The 18,223-nt window shown below is 42.8% G+C and overlaps 1 protein-coding gene across 4 annotated transcripts in view; it reads right to left on the bottom strand.

Annotated features, from left to right (window-relative positions):
- LOC111160816 (myosin IB) overlaps positions 1–18,223 on the bottom strand; it is a 190,377-nt gene that overhangs the window by 83,139 nt on the left and 89,015 nt on the right. For all 4 annotated transcript variants that reach the window (XM_022524212.1, XM_022524341.1, XM_022524416.1 and 1 more), the window contains exons 4-5: positions 14,792–14,886; positions 105–209 (exon numbers count right to left, since the gene is read on the bottom strand). In XM_022524212.1, coding sequence (XP_022379920.1) covers positions 105–209; positions 14,792–14,886 — 200 coding nt within the window. The remainder of the gene's footprint in view (positions 1–104; positions 210–14,791; positions 14,887–18,223) is intronic.

The raw sequence follows: 18,223 nt of genomic DNA, 5'->3' as shown, positions 1-18,223 counted from the left end.
CTTTCCCCGCTCCCCTCAGCCCCACTCCCAGCCCGCCAGATGAACCCTGCGAACCGAATCCGTTGTACGAGTCACACTGACCCGAGGTACGCAGGAAATCCTACCTTCCAGGACTGGGTTGGATTGTAAAAGCTGTTCTTTGACTTGGTTCACTTCTGCTCCTTTTCCACAAACGGCTGCTACGTAGGACATAACAAGCTTGCTGGCCTCTGTGAATGAACACAGATCATATCAATAAATCAAACAGATACCTGGAAACAAATTCACGGGGAAGGAAATAGGGTACAGGGTACAGAAGATCCACTCATAATGTTTTTGAATGGCTTCATACCCGAGACCAAATAGTGTTTAGGAAACCTTTTAACATACGTATGCTTTCCACCAGTCAGGATGGCTAAAATTAACAACACAGGAAACAACAGGTGTTGGCGAGATGCCAGAAAGGGGAACCCTCCTACACTGCTGGTGGGGACCCAAGCTGGTGCAGCCACTCTGGAAAACAGCATGGAGGTTCCTCATGAAGTTAAAAACAGAACAACCTTACGACCCAGCAACTGCACTACTACGTATTTCCCAAAGGACAGAGAAACCTGAATTGAAGGGGCACGTGCATCCCGATGTTTACAGCAGCAGTGTCCACAACAGCCAAACTGTGGAGAGAGCCCAAGTGTCCACTGACAGATGAATGGATAAAGAAGATGAGGTGTATCCACCCAGTGGAATATTATTTGGCCATCAAAAATAATCAAATCTTGCCATTTTGCAATGACGTGCATGGAACTAGAGAGTATTATGCTGAGTGAAATAAGTCAGTCAGGGAAAGACAACTACCACATGATTTCACTTGTATGTGGAATCTAAGAAACAAAACAAATGACCATGGGGGGGAAAGAAAAAGGAAAACCAAGAAACAGTCTCTTAACTACAGAAAACAAAGTGATGGTCACCAGAGGGCATGGGGTTTGGGTGATGCGGATTAAGGAGTGAACAGGTGGTTGTAATGGACACTGGGTATTGTATCAAAGTGTTGAATCACTAAATTCTATACCTAAAACTAATATTATACTATGTGTTAACTAGAATTTAAATAAAAACAAAAAAAAAGAAAAAAATTTTTAAGTATTTATGCGTTCTATTCAATGACATGTCATTAATTCAGATGTAATAGGAATGGTGCTTAAAGATTATCACCAGGATGAAAAAAATTTACTGAGTAATATAGCCAATAACATATCTGGAGAATGATCTTCTTAAAGCAATCACTCACACATAATTACAGTATTTTACACAGATAATTCCAGCTAAAAATAACCTGGTAACCTGGGTAGCTTTACGGAAGTGTTTTTAAAGCTTAAAAGAACTGTCCTTCTCAAAAATATTTTCTAAATCAAACCAGCTTGCTCACAACTAGACTAAATTAGTTACTCTTCAGCTCAACTGAAAAACTAAGCGGCTAATGTAAGAATTCAGTCCTTCTTCAGGACATAGTTGTTTCCAAAGGTTTCACCAGTAACTCTGAAAGGTAAGCTGCTAAAAGTAGACGGCCACCCGAGGCACACAAAGAATTCTTAGCTCAAAGGCAGGCAAGATTTGGTTTTGGTGGTTTTGTCTGTTGGTGTCCATTAGCCCTTGTCCCCTCTCAGCACCTGCCTCTTAGGACCTGAGCTTCTGAAAACTGCCTTCCAAGGAATATTAATAGATATTCAGGGAAAATGAGGTCCAAAGTCAAATGAATTAGATGAAGTGAAATAGGTTTCTTTTTAAAGGGCTACCGGGAGGATCCTGTATGTGGCAGAATTCTAGAAAAGGCTCTAGAATGCTATACTTCCCAGACGGGTCTGCCATGGAACCTGTTTCTCATTGAGCTGTCCTTGTCCTGATTTTTCCATAACCAGGGAAGGGCTCGACTGTAACTGTCGGCAGAATTCAACACACACCTTCATTTGGGCAGTCGAGGTAGGGAGACTCATCATAAATCTTTCTTTGTCTAAAGTCTGTGCACGGGTGTCACCGTCTGAGAGCAGGAAGCCTTCCTCAGAGCTGAGTGTGAATCTCTGCCCACAGTCACAAGGGCACAGATCCCAACAAACTGTAGGTTTCTCAGACAGAGACCTACAGGGAACTTCCAGTCCCACTGCCCACCCCAAAAAAGTAATAAATGAGCAACTGGAATGCCACCTTGGGCACACGGCCCGACCCTTGCGTTAGGGCTTTACAGCAACCCCGAAGCATGGACTAAATGAGCCACTGAGCACCAAGAATCTACACAACGTCACATACGGTTCTCCAGGCCTGACGTAGGAGCAAATAGAGTATAGGGAAAGCTAACAATCCCACGGAGCCCTGAGAAACGGGTGGGAGGCTGGGTACTTCGGCAGCTCAGTCTTCCTCCAACGTGCTTTCTGGGTAATGAAAATGAGTCCTTGCAGGTTCTCTGGTGGTCCCTTTTCTGTTGTCTGTGACTTTCTATGGCTGATTTCTGTTGTCTCCTTTTAGGGACTGCAACTGAGAAGGGCCCATCTTTTCATTTTTGTGATTCCCTTCCTCCAAAGGGCACTGCCCCCTTCATACACCTTCCACTGTGTGAAGTTTCCTAAGTCCATTTCCCACGGTCCCCAGGGTTTCAGTGTCTAAAAGCTGATGAATTATATATGGACAAAGAGTTTATATGCTTTCACATGTCATTCGACTTCCTGGCGCCACAATTCCCTATCCATCAGTCTGCGCTAGAACTCTTCTTCTGGTCACTTCAGGATGTTTCTTTCTCGGCTCTCTGGCTTTCAAGTCCAGGTGAGGCTACCCCCCTCCCCCAGGAAAGTCCCGGCATCCTGTGCTGTTGATCTCCAACTCTGGGCCACCTCTCCTGAGTCACCCACGCATCCCAACTCTGCAGTCTGGCCTCTGAAGCAACTCACCTCCAGGCCTGCTTTCCCATCACTCCACTTTCTCACGGGCACCTTCGCTCCCCACCCTCTCCTCCAACTTCACATGTTACCATATCCCTGACAAGAACGTCTGGCCTTTCTACCCATTATACTATGACAACACTGAAGCATTTATAAGCACAATAATGGTCTCAGATAGTGGCAAATACACACACACACACACACACACACACACACACACACACACACACTTTAGATGAAAAGGTAAGTTTCCTTTTAGGTAAACTGACAATAAATATCAAAAGTCCAGGCCAACCGGTTTTGCTTATTCCAGTGACTATGGGCCTCACTCAAACTTCAGACACATAATGATGCTGAGATCTGGAAATCCTGCTGGACTAGGATGGACTCAGGGACAAAATGCTGGGCGTGGGTGGGGGTGGGGGCAGGACTCACCCAAGAATCAACATTCTCTGGCAGCTGCTGGACTTGATTTGGCCTCTAAGAGACTTTTAATGGCCAGTATGAAAGGAGTCAAGTTTTCTCAGTGTCAAGCCTGTGTTAAAAATGGTATAAGGAAGGGCGCCTGGGTGGCTGAGTGGGTTAGGCCTGTGCCTTTGGCTTGGGTCATGGTCCCGGGGTCCTAGGATTGAGCCCTGTGTCGGGCTCTCTACTCAGCAGGTAGCCTGCTTCCCCCCACACCCCTCTCTGCCTACTTGTGATCTCTGTCAAGTAAATAAATAAAATCTTTTTAAAAAAATGGTACAAGGAGCAGATCTTTGGGAATTTGGATTGAACTTATATCTGGCTGTTAAAGTGCATATAATCCCACAATATTTACTGAGATAGAAAGAGGAGTTAACTTGGTTGAAATTAGGAGTGACTTTTGTTAACTTTATAATCTATTTAAGTAATTCAAATAAAATTCTTTTTTTTTTTTAAGATTTTATTCATTTATTTGAAAGAGAGAGATCACAAGTAGGCAGAGAGGCAGGCAGAGAGAAAGAGGAGGAAGCAGGCTCCCCGCTGAGCGGAGAGCCTGATGCGGGGCTTGATCCCAGGACCCTGGGATCATGACCTGGGCCAAAGGCAGAGGCTTAACCCACTGAGCCACCCAAGAACCCCTCAAATAAAATTCTTAAATATAGTTCAAGGATACTTATTCCCAAGTTGTTAAAAAGTTTGTAACATTCGATTCTTCAGTATGTTCAGGAAATCTAATCCTGGATTCATTTTGATAATTCATTTCTGGAAGCGAGGATTAAGAATAGTTTTCTTTCAACAGTCTCATTATCTTAAAGAGACAACTCTTATAAATTTTTTCCCCTGACATAATACTTGACCTTTAACTTAAGCATCTCAAGAGATACTCGCTGCTTCAGAGACAAAGTAGAACAGTGAGGATAAGCCGCAAGGTCCAACAAAGCTCAGAGACTGTTCTCATAATGTTGCACCGTGCTGGAAACAGGAGATACTAGTTATCTCAAGAAGCTTTCTGCTTCATTTCCTTTTGGCCCTTCTGTGCTAAAGTTCAAATAAATTTGTAACTTTATTCAAGTATTTAGATACGTATCCAAATCAAAACTTCATGTAATAACCTCTATGAATGAAATATATTTCTAAGAATCAAGAATTATCATCTTCTGTATTTCAAAGTCCAGCTTTTGGATTATGTTGATTGTTATAGGAACCAACTAAACATGACCTTGGCAATCACAGCACACAATTATAAGCACTTTCCAAAACAACACTCTTGAACAGACTGTGGACACTTTAATCCAGTAATCGTACTCTTCGGTGACAATGCCTCTCATGTGCATTGTAAAAATAGAAAAACGATTCTACTTGAGACAAAAAGGTGTATTCTTCATGTGTACTCAAATCTTTGAAAAGCACAGCTGGTTTAGACCTAAGAACACCGGCATTTAAAATTGGCAAAACATAACATCATTTGCTTAGAATCAATTCTTAGTTCATCATTTTCTCTCTCTTATAGATACTACACATATGTAAATTTATGTACACGTATATGTTTGAATGTAACGTGAATCCTAAAATTCATCAACAGACAAACAAAATATTAAGTCTTCCAAGTAAAAGTGTCTTCTCCCCAGAAAATGGTAGAACATCCAGGGTTTAACAGAGAGTCTGTGCCATGGGCAAACGGTGATCACCCAATACTTCCAAATCAGAGTGCCTAGATCAGAATTCATTCCAACAAAGAACAGAAGGGGGTTACAGAAGATAGAATCTGGGCATTTTAAATTCCTGATAAGGGAAAAATGAGAACTAATTTAACTCCATATTCTCTGGTACCTTGTAAAGGACTGTGAACAATATTTATCATGTTGTATGCAATTATTACATAATCCTATAATCACATAGCAGTGTTTTTTATGAAAGAAAGCACTGCAAAGTAGCAGAAGGTGAATGACAAAGGAAAAACAAACATTTCCGTGAACAACAAACAGGATGGGAAACTTGCTGCTAAGACAGTAAAAACTATCTTACTATGCGTGTTAACTGAGCAGGCTCCCATGGAGTCAATCACAATATCAGGAAAAATGCCCAAAATGTATGGCTCTAAGCAAGGCTTATTCGCATTTTCTTCACAGAACGCATAAATGTATCCAGGAGTTAATGGCATCCGTGTATGCATTCAATGCCATCCATGTCCTGTATAGATCATACAATACACACATGTATGTCATGCAGCAAATAGAGCCACACACGTACACACATACACATACTGATATATTTATCTGCTTCTATACTTCTCTGTCTCCTTGGTTAAACTATCCAAGTTTTTCCAGGAGCCCGGGTGGGTAAGTAGGTTGAACATCTGCCTTCAGCTCAGGCCTCGATCCCATGTCCTGGGATGGAGCCCCACTTCAGGCTCCCTGCTCAGTGGGGAGCCTGCTTCTCCCTCTCGCTCTGCCCTTCCCTGTGCTCATGCTTCCCCCGCCCCAAATAAATAAATGAAATCTAAAAACCAAAAAATCCAAGTTTTTCTAGGGACTGTGCTTATAAGGGTCTCACAGTCCAGAGACCTGAAGGATAAGACAACCTAAATCAATGAGGCCTCCTTTGGGTACAATGAAAGACGGATTCTGCAACACAGAGGAACAGGCTTTCTAGCAGCCGCAAGTCTGCAAGGCCGTGTAGTAAGCCAGCTGCACCATCTCCAAACTCATCAGACAGGCGGCCTCAAACTGCTCCAGTCGTGGTACAAAAAGCCTGGGTCTCACAACAAGAAATGCAGCATTTACTCCAAGAGGAGTCCTGAGGGCTGTGTTTTTACCAAAACACAACGCTATGTACAAGTTGCTTTGCTTCTGAAAGTTGGCCACGAGATCCCTGATAATTAATATAAAACATGTGGATCAAGAGAGGCCTTTCTCACACGGGGAAGAAACAAAACAAAAGCTCACTCTCTTCTGGGCTTCCGTGTGCTTAGCTGTTCTGCTTCCCTAGGACACCGCTGTAAGGAGACGTCGAGTCATACAAGGACATTTGGGGTTCAGAACCAAAGGTCTTAATGAGCATGGCAGGCTTCACAACAGTCTTAGCAGATGGCTAGAGAGTTCCCAGAAACTGGTGTTACTGTAAAATTAGAAACCAAAGAATTTATACCGTTTCCTTAGGTCAGGATCATCTTCGCAGATTTGTTCTGATGTCTTTGAAAAAATGCCGTTCTGATGGGTCCTTCATGTTCTGCCTCCCCTGCCCCCGTCAGGGCTGGAATGATTCTCCACAAACTATCTGTATTCACAGTAGTGAATTCTGAGTTCACTGCCTAGAAATACTTGGGCACTTTTATGAGGCATGATGAATTTTTTATTCAGCACAGCAATAATGAATTAAATAGGACCCCAAAGGACTCCAAGAGTTCACGCCTCTCCCTGAGCGCCCACATTACGGAAGCGCACGGCAGAAGACTATCTGCACTGCTTAAGGCCAGTAACATCATCATCTGCCAGGGGGTTTACAACCTCGTTAAATTAATTACTTCTTGTAAAGTAAGCCCTCTGATCCTGCACGGCAGTCCTGTATAAGCTATCAGGAAAGGTTCTGACCGAAAAGAAATACTGTGTGCAAACCATACAGCACATTCTGAACCCTCCGTAAATGTCACTGTTTTTCTTTCATTTAATCACCAACAAAATCTTTAGTAACGATGTGAACTCAAAAACAATTTCAGTGGACAACATAATGCTCCATTGCAAGTGGCCTGGCATCCCTCCTCCCCACAGAACTGATGAAACCCCCTCCCAATTCCTCCGGTGACCATGCCGCCATCTCCATATTGTTTTCCATCATTTCATTTTCCCGTAAGTAATCTCCATGGAACAGAGACATTAATCAACACCCAAATTCTATGCTTGATCACATGGAGAGTCTAATGACAAAACTGTAATAAAATCTGAGGCAACTTTTGTATCCCTGTTTTTGAAATGAAAGAAAAGTAGAAAAAGATGGAATAAGTAAGTGAAGCACGAAATGCCCCTGGAGAGAGAGAGGGGCAGGAGATGCTGCTGGGATCTATAAATGGACAGGAAGAACTTACTAGCAGCGACCAGAGAGTAACTGAGCAGATATTCTAGAACGGCAGCTCTCACTCAGGACGAGAGCCCATTTCCCAGCACCAGGGATAATGCTAATGGACAGCTGAAGCGCCACAAGTTCGGGAATCACAGTGGCTCAAAAAGAAGACAGATGCATCGAAAGACCTCGAGCCAGTGCTGTTCAAAGTCGGACCCAAAAACCGGCACCACCCAAAGCTGGTAGGTCCATGGCCTACTACCAGTCTACATGAGAATAGGCTTTTGTAAGTTTTTTATAGCAATTTGGTCATTTTACTTTATCTGTTTAAACTAAAAACAGGGGCGTCCAGGTGGCTCAGTGGGTTAAGCGTCTGCCTTCAGCTCGGGTCATGATCCCAGGGTCCTAGGATTGAGCTCCACATCTGGAGCCCTGCTCAGCGGGGAGTCTGCTTCTCCCTCGCCTCTCCCCCCTGCTCGAGTTCTCACGCGCGTGCGCTCTCACTCTCACTCTCTCAAATGAATAAATAATACCTTTTTAAAAAATTTTTTTAAATAAACTAAAAACAACTAGAGATTGGTTGTTCTATGTCTTCTTTCTTTTCATTTTTCTGGTATCAGTCAGGGACAGATTTGGGGAGGAAAGAGACTGGTGTTTCACGGTGGAAGGTGTGAGAAGCACTGGTCTAGAGTGGCGATGATGCCCTCCTCCAGCCTCCCTCCTGAAACAGCACCTAGTCTTGTGTGCTATAAACACAGGGGAAAAAAGCAAAGGCCGAATAGCAGCTGTCCGTCTTTTGACAGAGGGCAAAGGGATCCTAAGAAGGACAAAATCCGGGGAGGATGAGAGGGAAAAAAGGATTCCAAGTAGTGAGTGGTCTACTGAAACCCAAAGGACAAGTTATTATGTAACAAAATATCAAGAGAAGAGAAAACTACAGGAAAGAATGAACTCCATCCTAGCAGATTTCTACCAGAGGAATGAGGTGTTTTTGTTTTCCTCAGAAAAACTGAACGCCAACCCCTCTGAAACAGTACCAGCAACCTCCACTTAGCTTTTCAATACGGAAAGACACGTGAGTCCCCCAAGAGATGGGCGCTCACTGCAGGAGGGAGCAGTGTGGTTTGCAACTCTGTGAGAAGGAGGTGGCCATGCACTGACATGGCTAATTAGTGGATGTGCTGTCTTCTTGGAATGTATATTCCAGGGGAGATGAAGACGTGGCCAACACCAATCAAGCCAGTGACCACAGCCCACTTCTGATGACTCTCTGAGGAACAAAGTGATACAATCAGACCTTCAAAAAATGCATCTTTAGTCATGATGAAGAATAAGTAAAGCCTAAAATAATTAATAAACATAGGAATAATTTCATCTAGTCCTCCCTCCTGCTTAAATAAAAAGAAAGGTGTGAAGTGACTAGGCTTGTAGGTACAGTTGAAAGGACTGGAGTATGGAGTACGGGCATGAGATACACCGATACAAATGCCTCCTGTCAAGGGACATAGTTTTTAACTTGCCTTGCTACCATTTCCACTGGTCAACTTGGAAAGAAACAAGAAACTGTACTACTTCTAAGAATTCAATTATTTTACCAGAAAGAACTGGTTAGTGACAGAAGAGAGGAAAAAACTTTCTCCCAAGACACCAGTGTCCTCTTAAAGTACCTACTATAAAGAGGGAGTTGTGAATAGCGAAAGATCTCCCAAATTTCTGAGCAAACAGAGGTCTAGAGCCCACACCCAGAGATTCAGATGAATGATCTAAAAAGGGATGGGAAACTAAACAATGAAATATTGTCTACATATAAATAGAGCACAGAAGCTTTAATGAAAAGTAGCACAAGCTGCGATTATTGGACAGGAGAAAAGCACAAGAGCAGGGTGCAGAAGCGGGTGGGGTCTAGATCACACAGAACCTATGTAGCAAGCACAATGGACTTGACATTTATTTTAGTGCAATAGAAACCAGTAAAATGTTTATATAAAAAAATATCCTGACACAAATGAAATCAGAAAAACAATATACCAAAACTTAGGAGATGCAACTTTTAGGAGGAAATTTATAGTCACAAATGTATACATTAAGAATAAAGAAAGATCTCAAACAAACCTAATATTACACCTCAAGAAACCAGAAAAAGGAAAACAAACTAAGCTCAAAGTTAGCAGAAGGAAGGAAATAATACCAATTAAAACAGAAATAAATGAAACATAGAACTGGAAAATGACAGAAAAGATTAATAAAACTAAGAGATGGTTCTCTAGAAAGATAAACCAAATTGACAAACCTTTAAACTAACCAAGAAAAAAGAGATGTCTCAAAAAAATAAAATTATAAATGAAAGAGGGGACATTCAACAAATACCATATAAATACAAAGAACCTTAAGAGGTTACTATGAACAATTACATGCCAACAGATTGGACAACCTAGAAGAAATGGTTAAGTTCCTAGAAACATACAAACTACCAAGACTGAATGGTGGTAAACAGAACAGTAACAAGGAAGATTGAATCAATAATCAAAAACCTCCCCAAAAAGAAAAACCCAAAACTAGATGGTTTCTCTATTGAATTCTGCCAAACATTTAGGGGAGAATTAATACCAATCCCTCTCACTCTTCCAAAACACTGAAGAAGAGGTAACACTTCCAAACTCCTTTTATAAAGTCAAACTTACTCTGATACGAAAGCCAGATAAAGATACTACAAGGAAACTACAGATCAATATCTGTGATGAACGAAGAAGTTAAAATTTTCAATAAAATACTACCAAGCTGAAATCAAAGGCTTATTAAAAGGATCATACCCTGAGGTGCCTGGGTGGGTCAGTCAGTTGAGCGTCCCACTCTTGATTTTGGCTTAGGGTGATCTCAGCGTCCTGAGATCAAGTCCTGCGTGCACAGTGGGAAGTCTGCTGCAGGATTCTGTCCCTCTCCTTCTGCCCCTCCCATCCCCCCACTCACAGAAATGCTCTCTCTCTCTCAAAATAAATAAATCTTAAAACAAGAAACAAGGACCATACTCCATGATCAAGTGATATCATCCCTAAGACGCAAGGATGGTTTAACATATGCAAATCAATAAATGTGACACATCACATTAAGAGAATAAAAGATAAAAATCATATGAACATCTCAACAGATACAAAAAGGCATTTGATGAAATTCAATATCCTTTCACGATAAAAACTCTCAACCAGCTGGGTATAGAAGGAATGTACATCATCGAAAAGGACATAAATGACAAGCCCACAGCTAACATCATACTTGGTGAAAGGTTGAGAGCTTTTCCTCTAAGATAAGAACAAAGCTGCCCACTCTCACCCTCCTATTCGGCAAAGCAGTGGAAGTCCTGCCAGAGCAATTATACAAGGAAAAGAAATAAAAGACACCAGAATCAGAAAGAAGTAAAATTGTCTTTGTGTTCACACACTGGAAGAATTAATACCATTAAAATGTCCGCACTACCCAAAGTAATCTACGGATTCAATGTAATACCTAGCAAAATTCCAAAGGCATTTTTCACAGAAAAAGACAAAAAAATCCTAAAATTCATGCAGAGCTACAAAGAGAATGCAAATAGCCAAAGCAATCTTCAGAAAGAAGAATGAAACTTCCTGATTTCAAAACACTAAAAGCTATAGTAATCAAAATACTATGGTACTTGCATAAAAACAGACACATAGACCAAAAAAAACAAAATAGAGGAGCCCGGAAATAAAACCATGCAAATGCAGTCAACTAACATTTAACAAGGGAGGGAAGAATACTCAGTGGGGAAAGATAGTCTTTTCAATAAATGGTGTTGGCAAAATAGGGTACTCACATGCAAAAGAAAAAAACTGAACCCTATCTTATACCACTCACAAAAAGTAACTCAGAGTGGATTAAAGACTTAACTGTAACACCTGAAACTATAAAAATCCTAAAAGAAAACATAAGGCAAAAGCTCTTGATATTGGTCTTAGCAATGATCTCCTGGCTATGACATGCAAAGTACAAACAGCGAAAGCAAAAATAAATAAGTGGAATTGCCTCAAACTAAAAAGCTTCTGTAGAGCCAAAGAAACAATAAATCAAAAGGCAACCTTCAAAATGCAGGAAATACTTGACAAATCATGTATGCGATAAACAGTTAATATCTAAAATATATAAGTAACTCATACAACTCAACAGCAATAAGGAATAATAGTAATCGGATGTAAAAACAGGCAAAGGACTTGAATAGGCGTTTTTCCAAATAAGACACTGAAACGGCTAATGGGAACCTGAGGATGTGGTCCACGTCACCAATCATCAGGGAAACGCAATTCAAAGTAACAGTGAGCCATCACCTCGCACTGGCAAGGATGGTTATTACCAAGGAAAACAAGAGATAACAAGTGCTGGAAGAAATGTAGTGAAAAAGAAAGCCCCGTGTACTTCCGGTGGGAATGTCTGTTAGTACAACCACCATGCAGAACAGTGCAGAGGCTCCTCAAAAACTCAGAAACTTCCAATGATGGGATTAGTGTCCTTATCTCACTCTGACTTATTTTCTCTCGTGTGTCTCTGTCTCTGTCTCTCCCATGTGAGGACACAAGACAGGAGGTTTTCACCCAGCACCAAGTCAGCAGGCACCTTGATCTTGGACTTCCCGGCCTCCAGGACTATGAGAAATAAATATCCGTTGTTTAAGCCCCCAGTCTATGGTATTTTGTTAAATCGGGCTGAACTGATGAAGACAAGTGGGGACTCTAGAGCTTAGATATATTACCTATGTTCAAAATCCCAGCTCTGCCACTTGCTCACTGGGAAGTTCAGACAAGTTGGTTAACCTTTCTGGGACTCAATTTTCCCATGATAAAAACGGGGGTAAGAAGAGTACTTATGCATGTAATTTGCTAAAGCACAATGCCCAGCGCAATGTGTACTTATGTCAGGAGCTACTGTTTTTACCCAACGGCATGGCAGTGGTTCTGTGGGAGGGAACAGAATCAGAATTTGTCAGTTTCACAAGAGGCTCTAACAGTGGTGTAAGATTTATAAAAATAAGTTAAAGATTCTAAATTTAAGCTTATAATAACTTTGTCGGACAATACTAGATGGAGCTTTTCTGACCCAACAGAAGTAGACATACAAAAGACCTACAATCCTTGCTTGGTGAAAAGACCAGTATGATTCCACAGATGTGTTACATTAACAGAAGCCTGGTATCCATATGAAGAGGGGGAATAGTTCCAACACAACCAAGACCAAACTCGGAGTATATACTGTATCTATCTTTCTTCTTGGGATGTAATTTTGTGAGGCACATAGACAAAATGGGATCATTCCAGAATAACAGGACCATGATAGTGAGGGTTTGAGAACAAGATCCTATCCTCCTATAACACGCTCTAAAAAGCATCCTGTGTTTCTCCTTCACTACACTGAACACTCTGTATATAAACTACATGTGTACATGCAGACATACAATATAGTGTCTGTGTAGTACACATTCCATGCACATACATATAAAACACAGAGCTACTGTCCATCTTCTCCCCGAGTCTACAAATTCTGTAAGGACAAGGGTGGTATCTGGCTCACCAGTATATTACCAGTACTTAGTACAGTACCTTTCACCTTATTAGTATTCCTATAGGTACTCAAAAATTATTTCCTGGGGGCTCACAGGTGGCTCAGTCCATACAGTGGCTGACTTGGTTTTGGCTCAGATCATGGTCTCGGAGTCAGGAAACTGGGCCCCTTGTTGGGAAGTCTGCTTGAGGATTCTCTCCAACTGCCCCTCCCTATACCTCTAAAATAAGTAAATAAATCTTAGAAAAAATTATTTCCTGGATGAATGAATAAACGACTACACATTACACAGTAAATTTTTGAAGACAAGGGATGTTTAGCCCTAGGAAGGTACACAATGGATGACTTCAAATAACTGAGTGACTGCCCCACAGAAAACAAAGTACACTAACTGGATAGGGCTCCAGACTGCAGAGGTTAAGACCACGAGGTAGAGGCAGAATTCAACTCTAGGTAAGAAAGAACTTGTGTTGGTGAATCTGTATGGCGAACGTAGCAGTCGGCTTTCCAGATCAGTGAGCTCACCATCACTATGGAAGAAGGGAGTTTGGCTGTTCCATGGGACACAACTATAATCCCTTTCAATGACATCAGAGTATACTTCCTGTTACTCTCCATTCTTTTTTTTTTTTTTTAAGGATTTTATTGATTCATTTGAGAGAGAGCAAGTGAGCACAAACGGGGTGGGGCAGAGGGAGAGGGAAAAGCAGGCTCCCCTCTGGGCTGGGAGCCTGACACTGGGCTCCATTCCAGGACTCCAGGATCACGACCTGAGCCAAAGGCAGACGCTCAACGGACTGAGCCACCCAGGCACCCCTGCACTTTCCATTCTTGGCATTGATGCCAATCAATAAGACTTTAAAGGCACAAATTTTAAGAGGGGCTTATGAACAAAATATCCATTTCAGTCAGTTGACTGAAATAACCCTGGGCTATTTTCTTCTCATAATAATCAGAGGCCTGAGGTATGCTGATCTGATCACTTAACAGCCAAGCAAAGTAGGAAAGTTTAAATTCCTTTTTGGCAAAGTAGTAGAATCATCAGAGTCTGGTGTCTAAAACAAGAACATTTTATAGATAAAATAGCTGTGGAAATACATCTCCCTCCCCTCCTCCTCCCTCAGGGATTTATGGTTCCATCAAAGAAACTCAGTTAAGAAATTAACCTGCCCAAGCGTGGACTCAGAGAGCACAGTTCTTCTCAATTTTTTCCCAGTTAGCTGGGCATCATGTGTAAAATCATATTTTTACTCAAAAGCATCATCAATCATACGAATTACCTTTATTAAAAGCATAAGAAAAAAAAAACATAACCTCTCCATTCAAGGGTCTGTTTTATGGGGAGGTTGCTAGCCCACCTAAAAATATATAGAAAAATCTCAATTCCTTAGGCTTCAAAGACTAGAGGGAAACTAAGCACTTTTTCAGCCTCACTCTTTAGCTGAGGTAAGATGTGCCTGTGGCCTCTCAAAGCCCAAACAATTTGTCATTCATCAAGGAAGTGGTAAGACCTCACAGGTCTGGGGCCTTAGAGGAAAAGTAAAAGACCTTGAAGTAGATCCGGAACCCAGAAACAGACTCCCATATTGGCTGAAATCCCGTTTCCTCCTGTGAGAGATGTTAAGTCCTTCCCAGAGAACATTCCATGATCCTTATCAGCAGCCTCCTGCGAAGGAGCCCTCACAGCGGGCTGTGCAGCTGCGTGGTAGTGAAGCCCCACCCACCCTCTCTCCGTCAGCATCAGCGCAGAGTGTAGCTTCCACAGGGGAGAAGGAAGGTTGTCCCGGGGCTGGCCTTACCTGTTTTTCCTGCTCCGCTCTCCCCGGTAATGAGAATACACTGGTCCTTATCTTGATCTCTTAGGGACCTGTATGCTTCATCTGACAGGGCAAAGCTGCAGGGGATAATGGGAGAAAAGTCCTTAAAATTCAGCTCATTATCATGTGTTTATCAGATGTAGCCACAGGCTCTTTAAAAGATGGGGAAATACTTTAGATAGGAAGCTGAGACATCAGATTTTATTTCCTTCCAAGTCTTAAAAGAAATAAATAAACCCACCCATCCTTGTGGCCCATGTTACCTTTTCCTTCGCATTCTCTAGGAAACAAAACAGTACCAATTTACCAGACACTGAAGATTTACTTTTTTTTTTTTTTAAGATTTTATTTATTTATTTGACAGACAGAGATCACAAGTTGGCAGAGAGGCAGGCAAGAGAGAGGAGGAAGCAGGCTCCCTGCTGAGCAGAGAGCCCGATGTGGGGCTCGATCCCAGGACCCTGAGATCATGACCTGAGCCGAAGGCAGAGGATTTAACCCACTGAGCCACCCAGGCGCCCCGAAGATTTACTTTTTAAACCCAATGTGACCCTTAAGGTTCATCGTTATTAGAATCTGGGAAAGTCAGAGAACCAAGGAGAAAATGTCACAGCCCATGTCCAAAATTGGGATGTAGAGGTTTTCAGAACAATACACTAGTTTCAAAACAATGAGAAAAAATTTTTTCAAACATTAGATAAACGCTATCAAGTACCAAATAGCTGGTGTTAGCATCATTCAGCTAAAGACAGAACTACTGCCTTCCCAGACATGCGAGTGAAGCTGTACCACCCACCCGAGGCCCGCGGTATCACGTGTCTGCCATGGGCCTTGTCCAGTCCCTCAAGGTCCTCACTGGGCCCTGTGAGGACAAAGGACCCCCTATCAAAACCAAGTACGTCCACAGGTTGATCTTCCCTGCCTTGAAGTTTACAAACAAGGTAAAACGTGCCCCCAAGCTAACTGAAAAATAATTCTGACAATATGGTACTGTGTTTAAAACAGGTAAAGTCCCTCTTCTAATTCATTTGTCAACAAGGACTTCCCGAGAGTCTATGTTGTAGAAGGAACGTGCTGGGAATGGAAAGGTAAGTCAGGCTCGGCCCTGGCTCAGGAATTCTCAGTCAAAAGCAGGGGAGGGAGACAGAAATAGAAAACAGCAACCCAACAAGTTAAAAGCAAGAGAGAGATCTGTGCAAACACTGCAGAACAAGACAGAGGCCTTGGGGGATGGGGAATGGAAGGGCACAATCTTCAGGGGCAGAAAAACAAGTCCTAAAGAATATAGTAGCAAGATTAAGGGCTTCTAGGCAACAAAGCAAAAGACCAAATAACCCAGAGTGCAGGGTGGAGGGGTAGCCATGAGCCGTTGCTCGCTGCTGGAAGGCAAAGCATAAGAAGGGACAGATGAGCGACAAGCTAGAAGGAGATGGGCAGACTCCGAATGAGAACAGAGATGGTAAGGGAGCCACACTCCAGGACTGTAAGCAGGAAAGTGGCAGGATCAGGTAAGAATTAGATAAAAATAGCAACATACCAGCACTGTCTCCAAGCCTTTCCTATTTAATCATTTTAAACCTCATAACAAAACTACCAAGAATAAATTATTATTAATCCCATTTTCAGATGGTGAAACTGTGTCAGGGAAGATGTGATGTGCCAAGGTCACACAGCCAATGGGACACGGCAGAGCCAGCCTGGAGCCCTGCTCCTGGCCACCGGGATACAAGGCCACCGCATATGGGACAGGGCCAGGGAGTACACAGGAGACCAGGCTGGAGACCAGGAGGCCAGTGCAGGGCGGGGCTCTAGGGAGAGTTCAAACTTGGCTAACCAGACCACAGACAGCCTTTCATTCAATGACTTCGGCTCTTCTTGAGAAAGTGTGTCATGCCACTCATGCTGACAATTTACAGAGCACCGCTGATGTGCCAGGATGAGATGCTCACATACTCACAATCAGATCTGATCCTTCCAACAGTCTATGAAACAAAGGTGAGCCTCCTCAAAGAAAAATGACCCAACTCAGACTGAGACATGACATGATATGTCTGTGAGCCCTTTCCCAGGGAAGGCGTAACTTGCACCCAGAAAGAAACACTGCGTACCACATTCTTCCCCTCGTGTCACATCCTCTTAGGACTGTGATCTTATCTTCTGGCTGGACTACTGTGGGGCCCTCAAAGAGCCACCTTACTCTAGAACCATGATTTCAACGAGCCCAGTGCCTCGCTCGTGGTAAGTGAACCCTACATCCAGCTGCTCAATCAATGCATGAAGAAGACAGAATGTAAATATCTAGCACAAGGGGCTTTTTCCTGTGACCAGTGCACAGTGATCTCCTTCTGCCCACCAAGGTCTTACTCGCCCCTCAAATCCTTCTCAGTCATTCCCTGTGAACCAGCACCTTGCTCACCCACCACCCAAGACCGCTCAGCATCCTTCTCTCCTGTTCTCTGATGCCCCTGGGTGAAAACAAGCACGCCCCGGTGTGCACGGCTACGTACCAGGGAAAGTGAAAAACACAGGGACTGTGGGAGCGGAACACACCCTGGGCTGGATTCTCTACACGGAGACCCACAGCTCACCACCAACCTGACCTCGAGCCAGCTACTTACCCCTAGCCGAACAGCAGTTTCTTCCCGTATGGACTGGGAGAATGGAGCCACATCCTTGAGTTAGCCAGCTGTTTAAGAGCTCTGTACGTGTTGTAAAGCCCTAAATAAATGTGTGAAATCTTTCTGTGTAACAATCAGTTACGCCCACATCTTCTTATCCCTTCCCTGAACGTAAGCTCCTCTAGGGCAGAGTCTTTCTGTCTAGTTAATCTCTGTGCCATCCTGCATAGTTATAAACACAAGACCCTGTAATACCAAAATATGAAAGAATGAAGAGTGAATTCTCTCCAAGCTTTGACAAAGTCACTACTGGAGTGAGGCCCATAGAACGGTAATTAGGAGATTTGTTTCTTCTCATGAACTTCCTGCGGGAAAGAAAAGCGGTGTTTCAATTTCTCACCAGCCTCACTAACACATCACAGCAAATACAAGTGAATCTTTCCGAATCCATATGCTGACCGCATGAGTGAACATACACCTTCCCTGCGCTCCTAAGGCCACACGTTACTTATGTGCCGCACCATTCACAGACCCTGAATGATGCGGAAGTCCTCCTCGCATGAGTAACGACAGAAGACTGTGTGTGTGCGTGTGTATGTGTACACTGCATGCACACGCACGCACACGCACACACACACACACACACGAGGCTTTAGAAGATCACCAAAGGACCCCACCATGGATTTATTTCACATCAAAACACTGAAGTTAAACAGTTGGTTTTACTTAACTGCCGTCCCCCCAAACTGGGCTTGATTCATCTAGTGGGGTATATTTTCATGTAAGATAAAAGCTA

Source organism: Enhydra lutris, unplaced genomic scaffold (genome assembly GCF_002288905.1).
Source record: "Enhydra lutris kenyoni isolate GAN:26980312 unplaced genomic scaffold, ASM228890v2 scaffoldscaffold1, whole genome shotgun sequence".
Classification (NCBI taxonomy): domain Eukaryota; kingdom Metazoa; phylum Chordata; class Mammalia; order Carnivora; family Mustelidae; genus Enhydra; species Enhydra lutris.
Note: the sequence above shows the minus strand (reverse complement) of the source record. Positions and strands in the feature narration are given on the sequence as shown.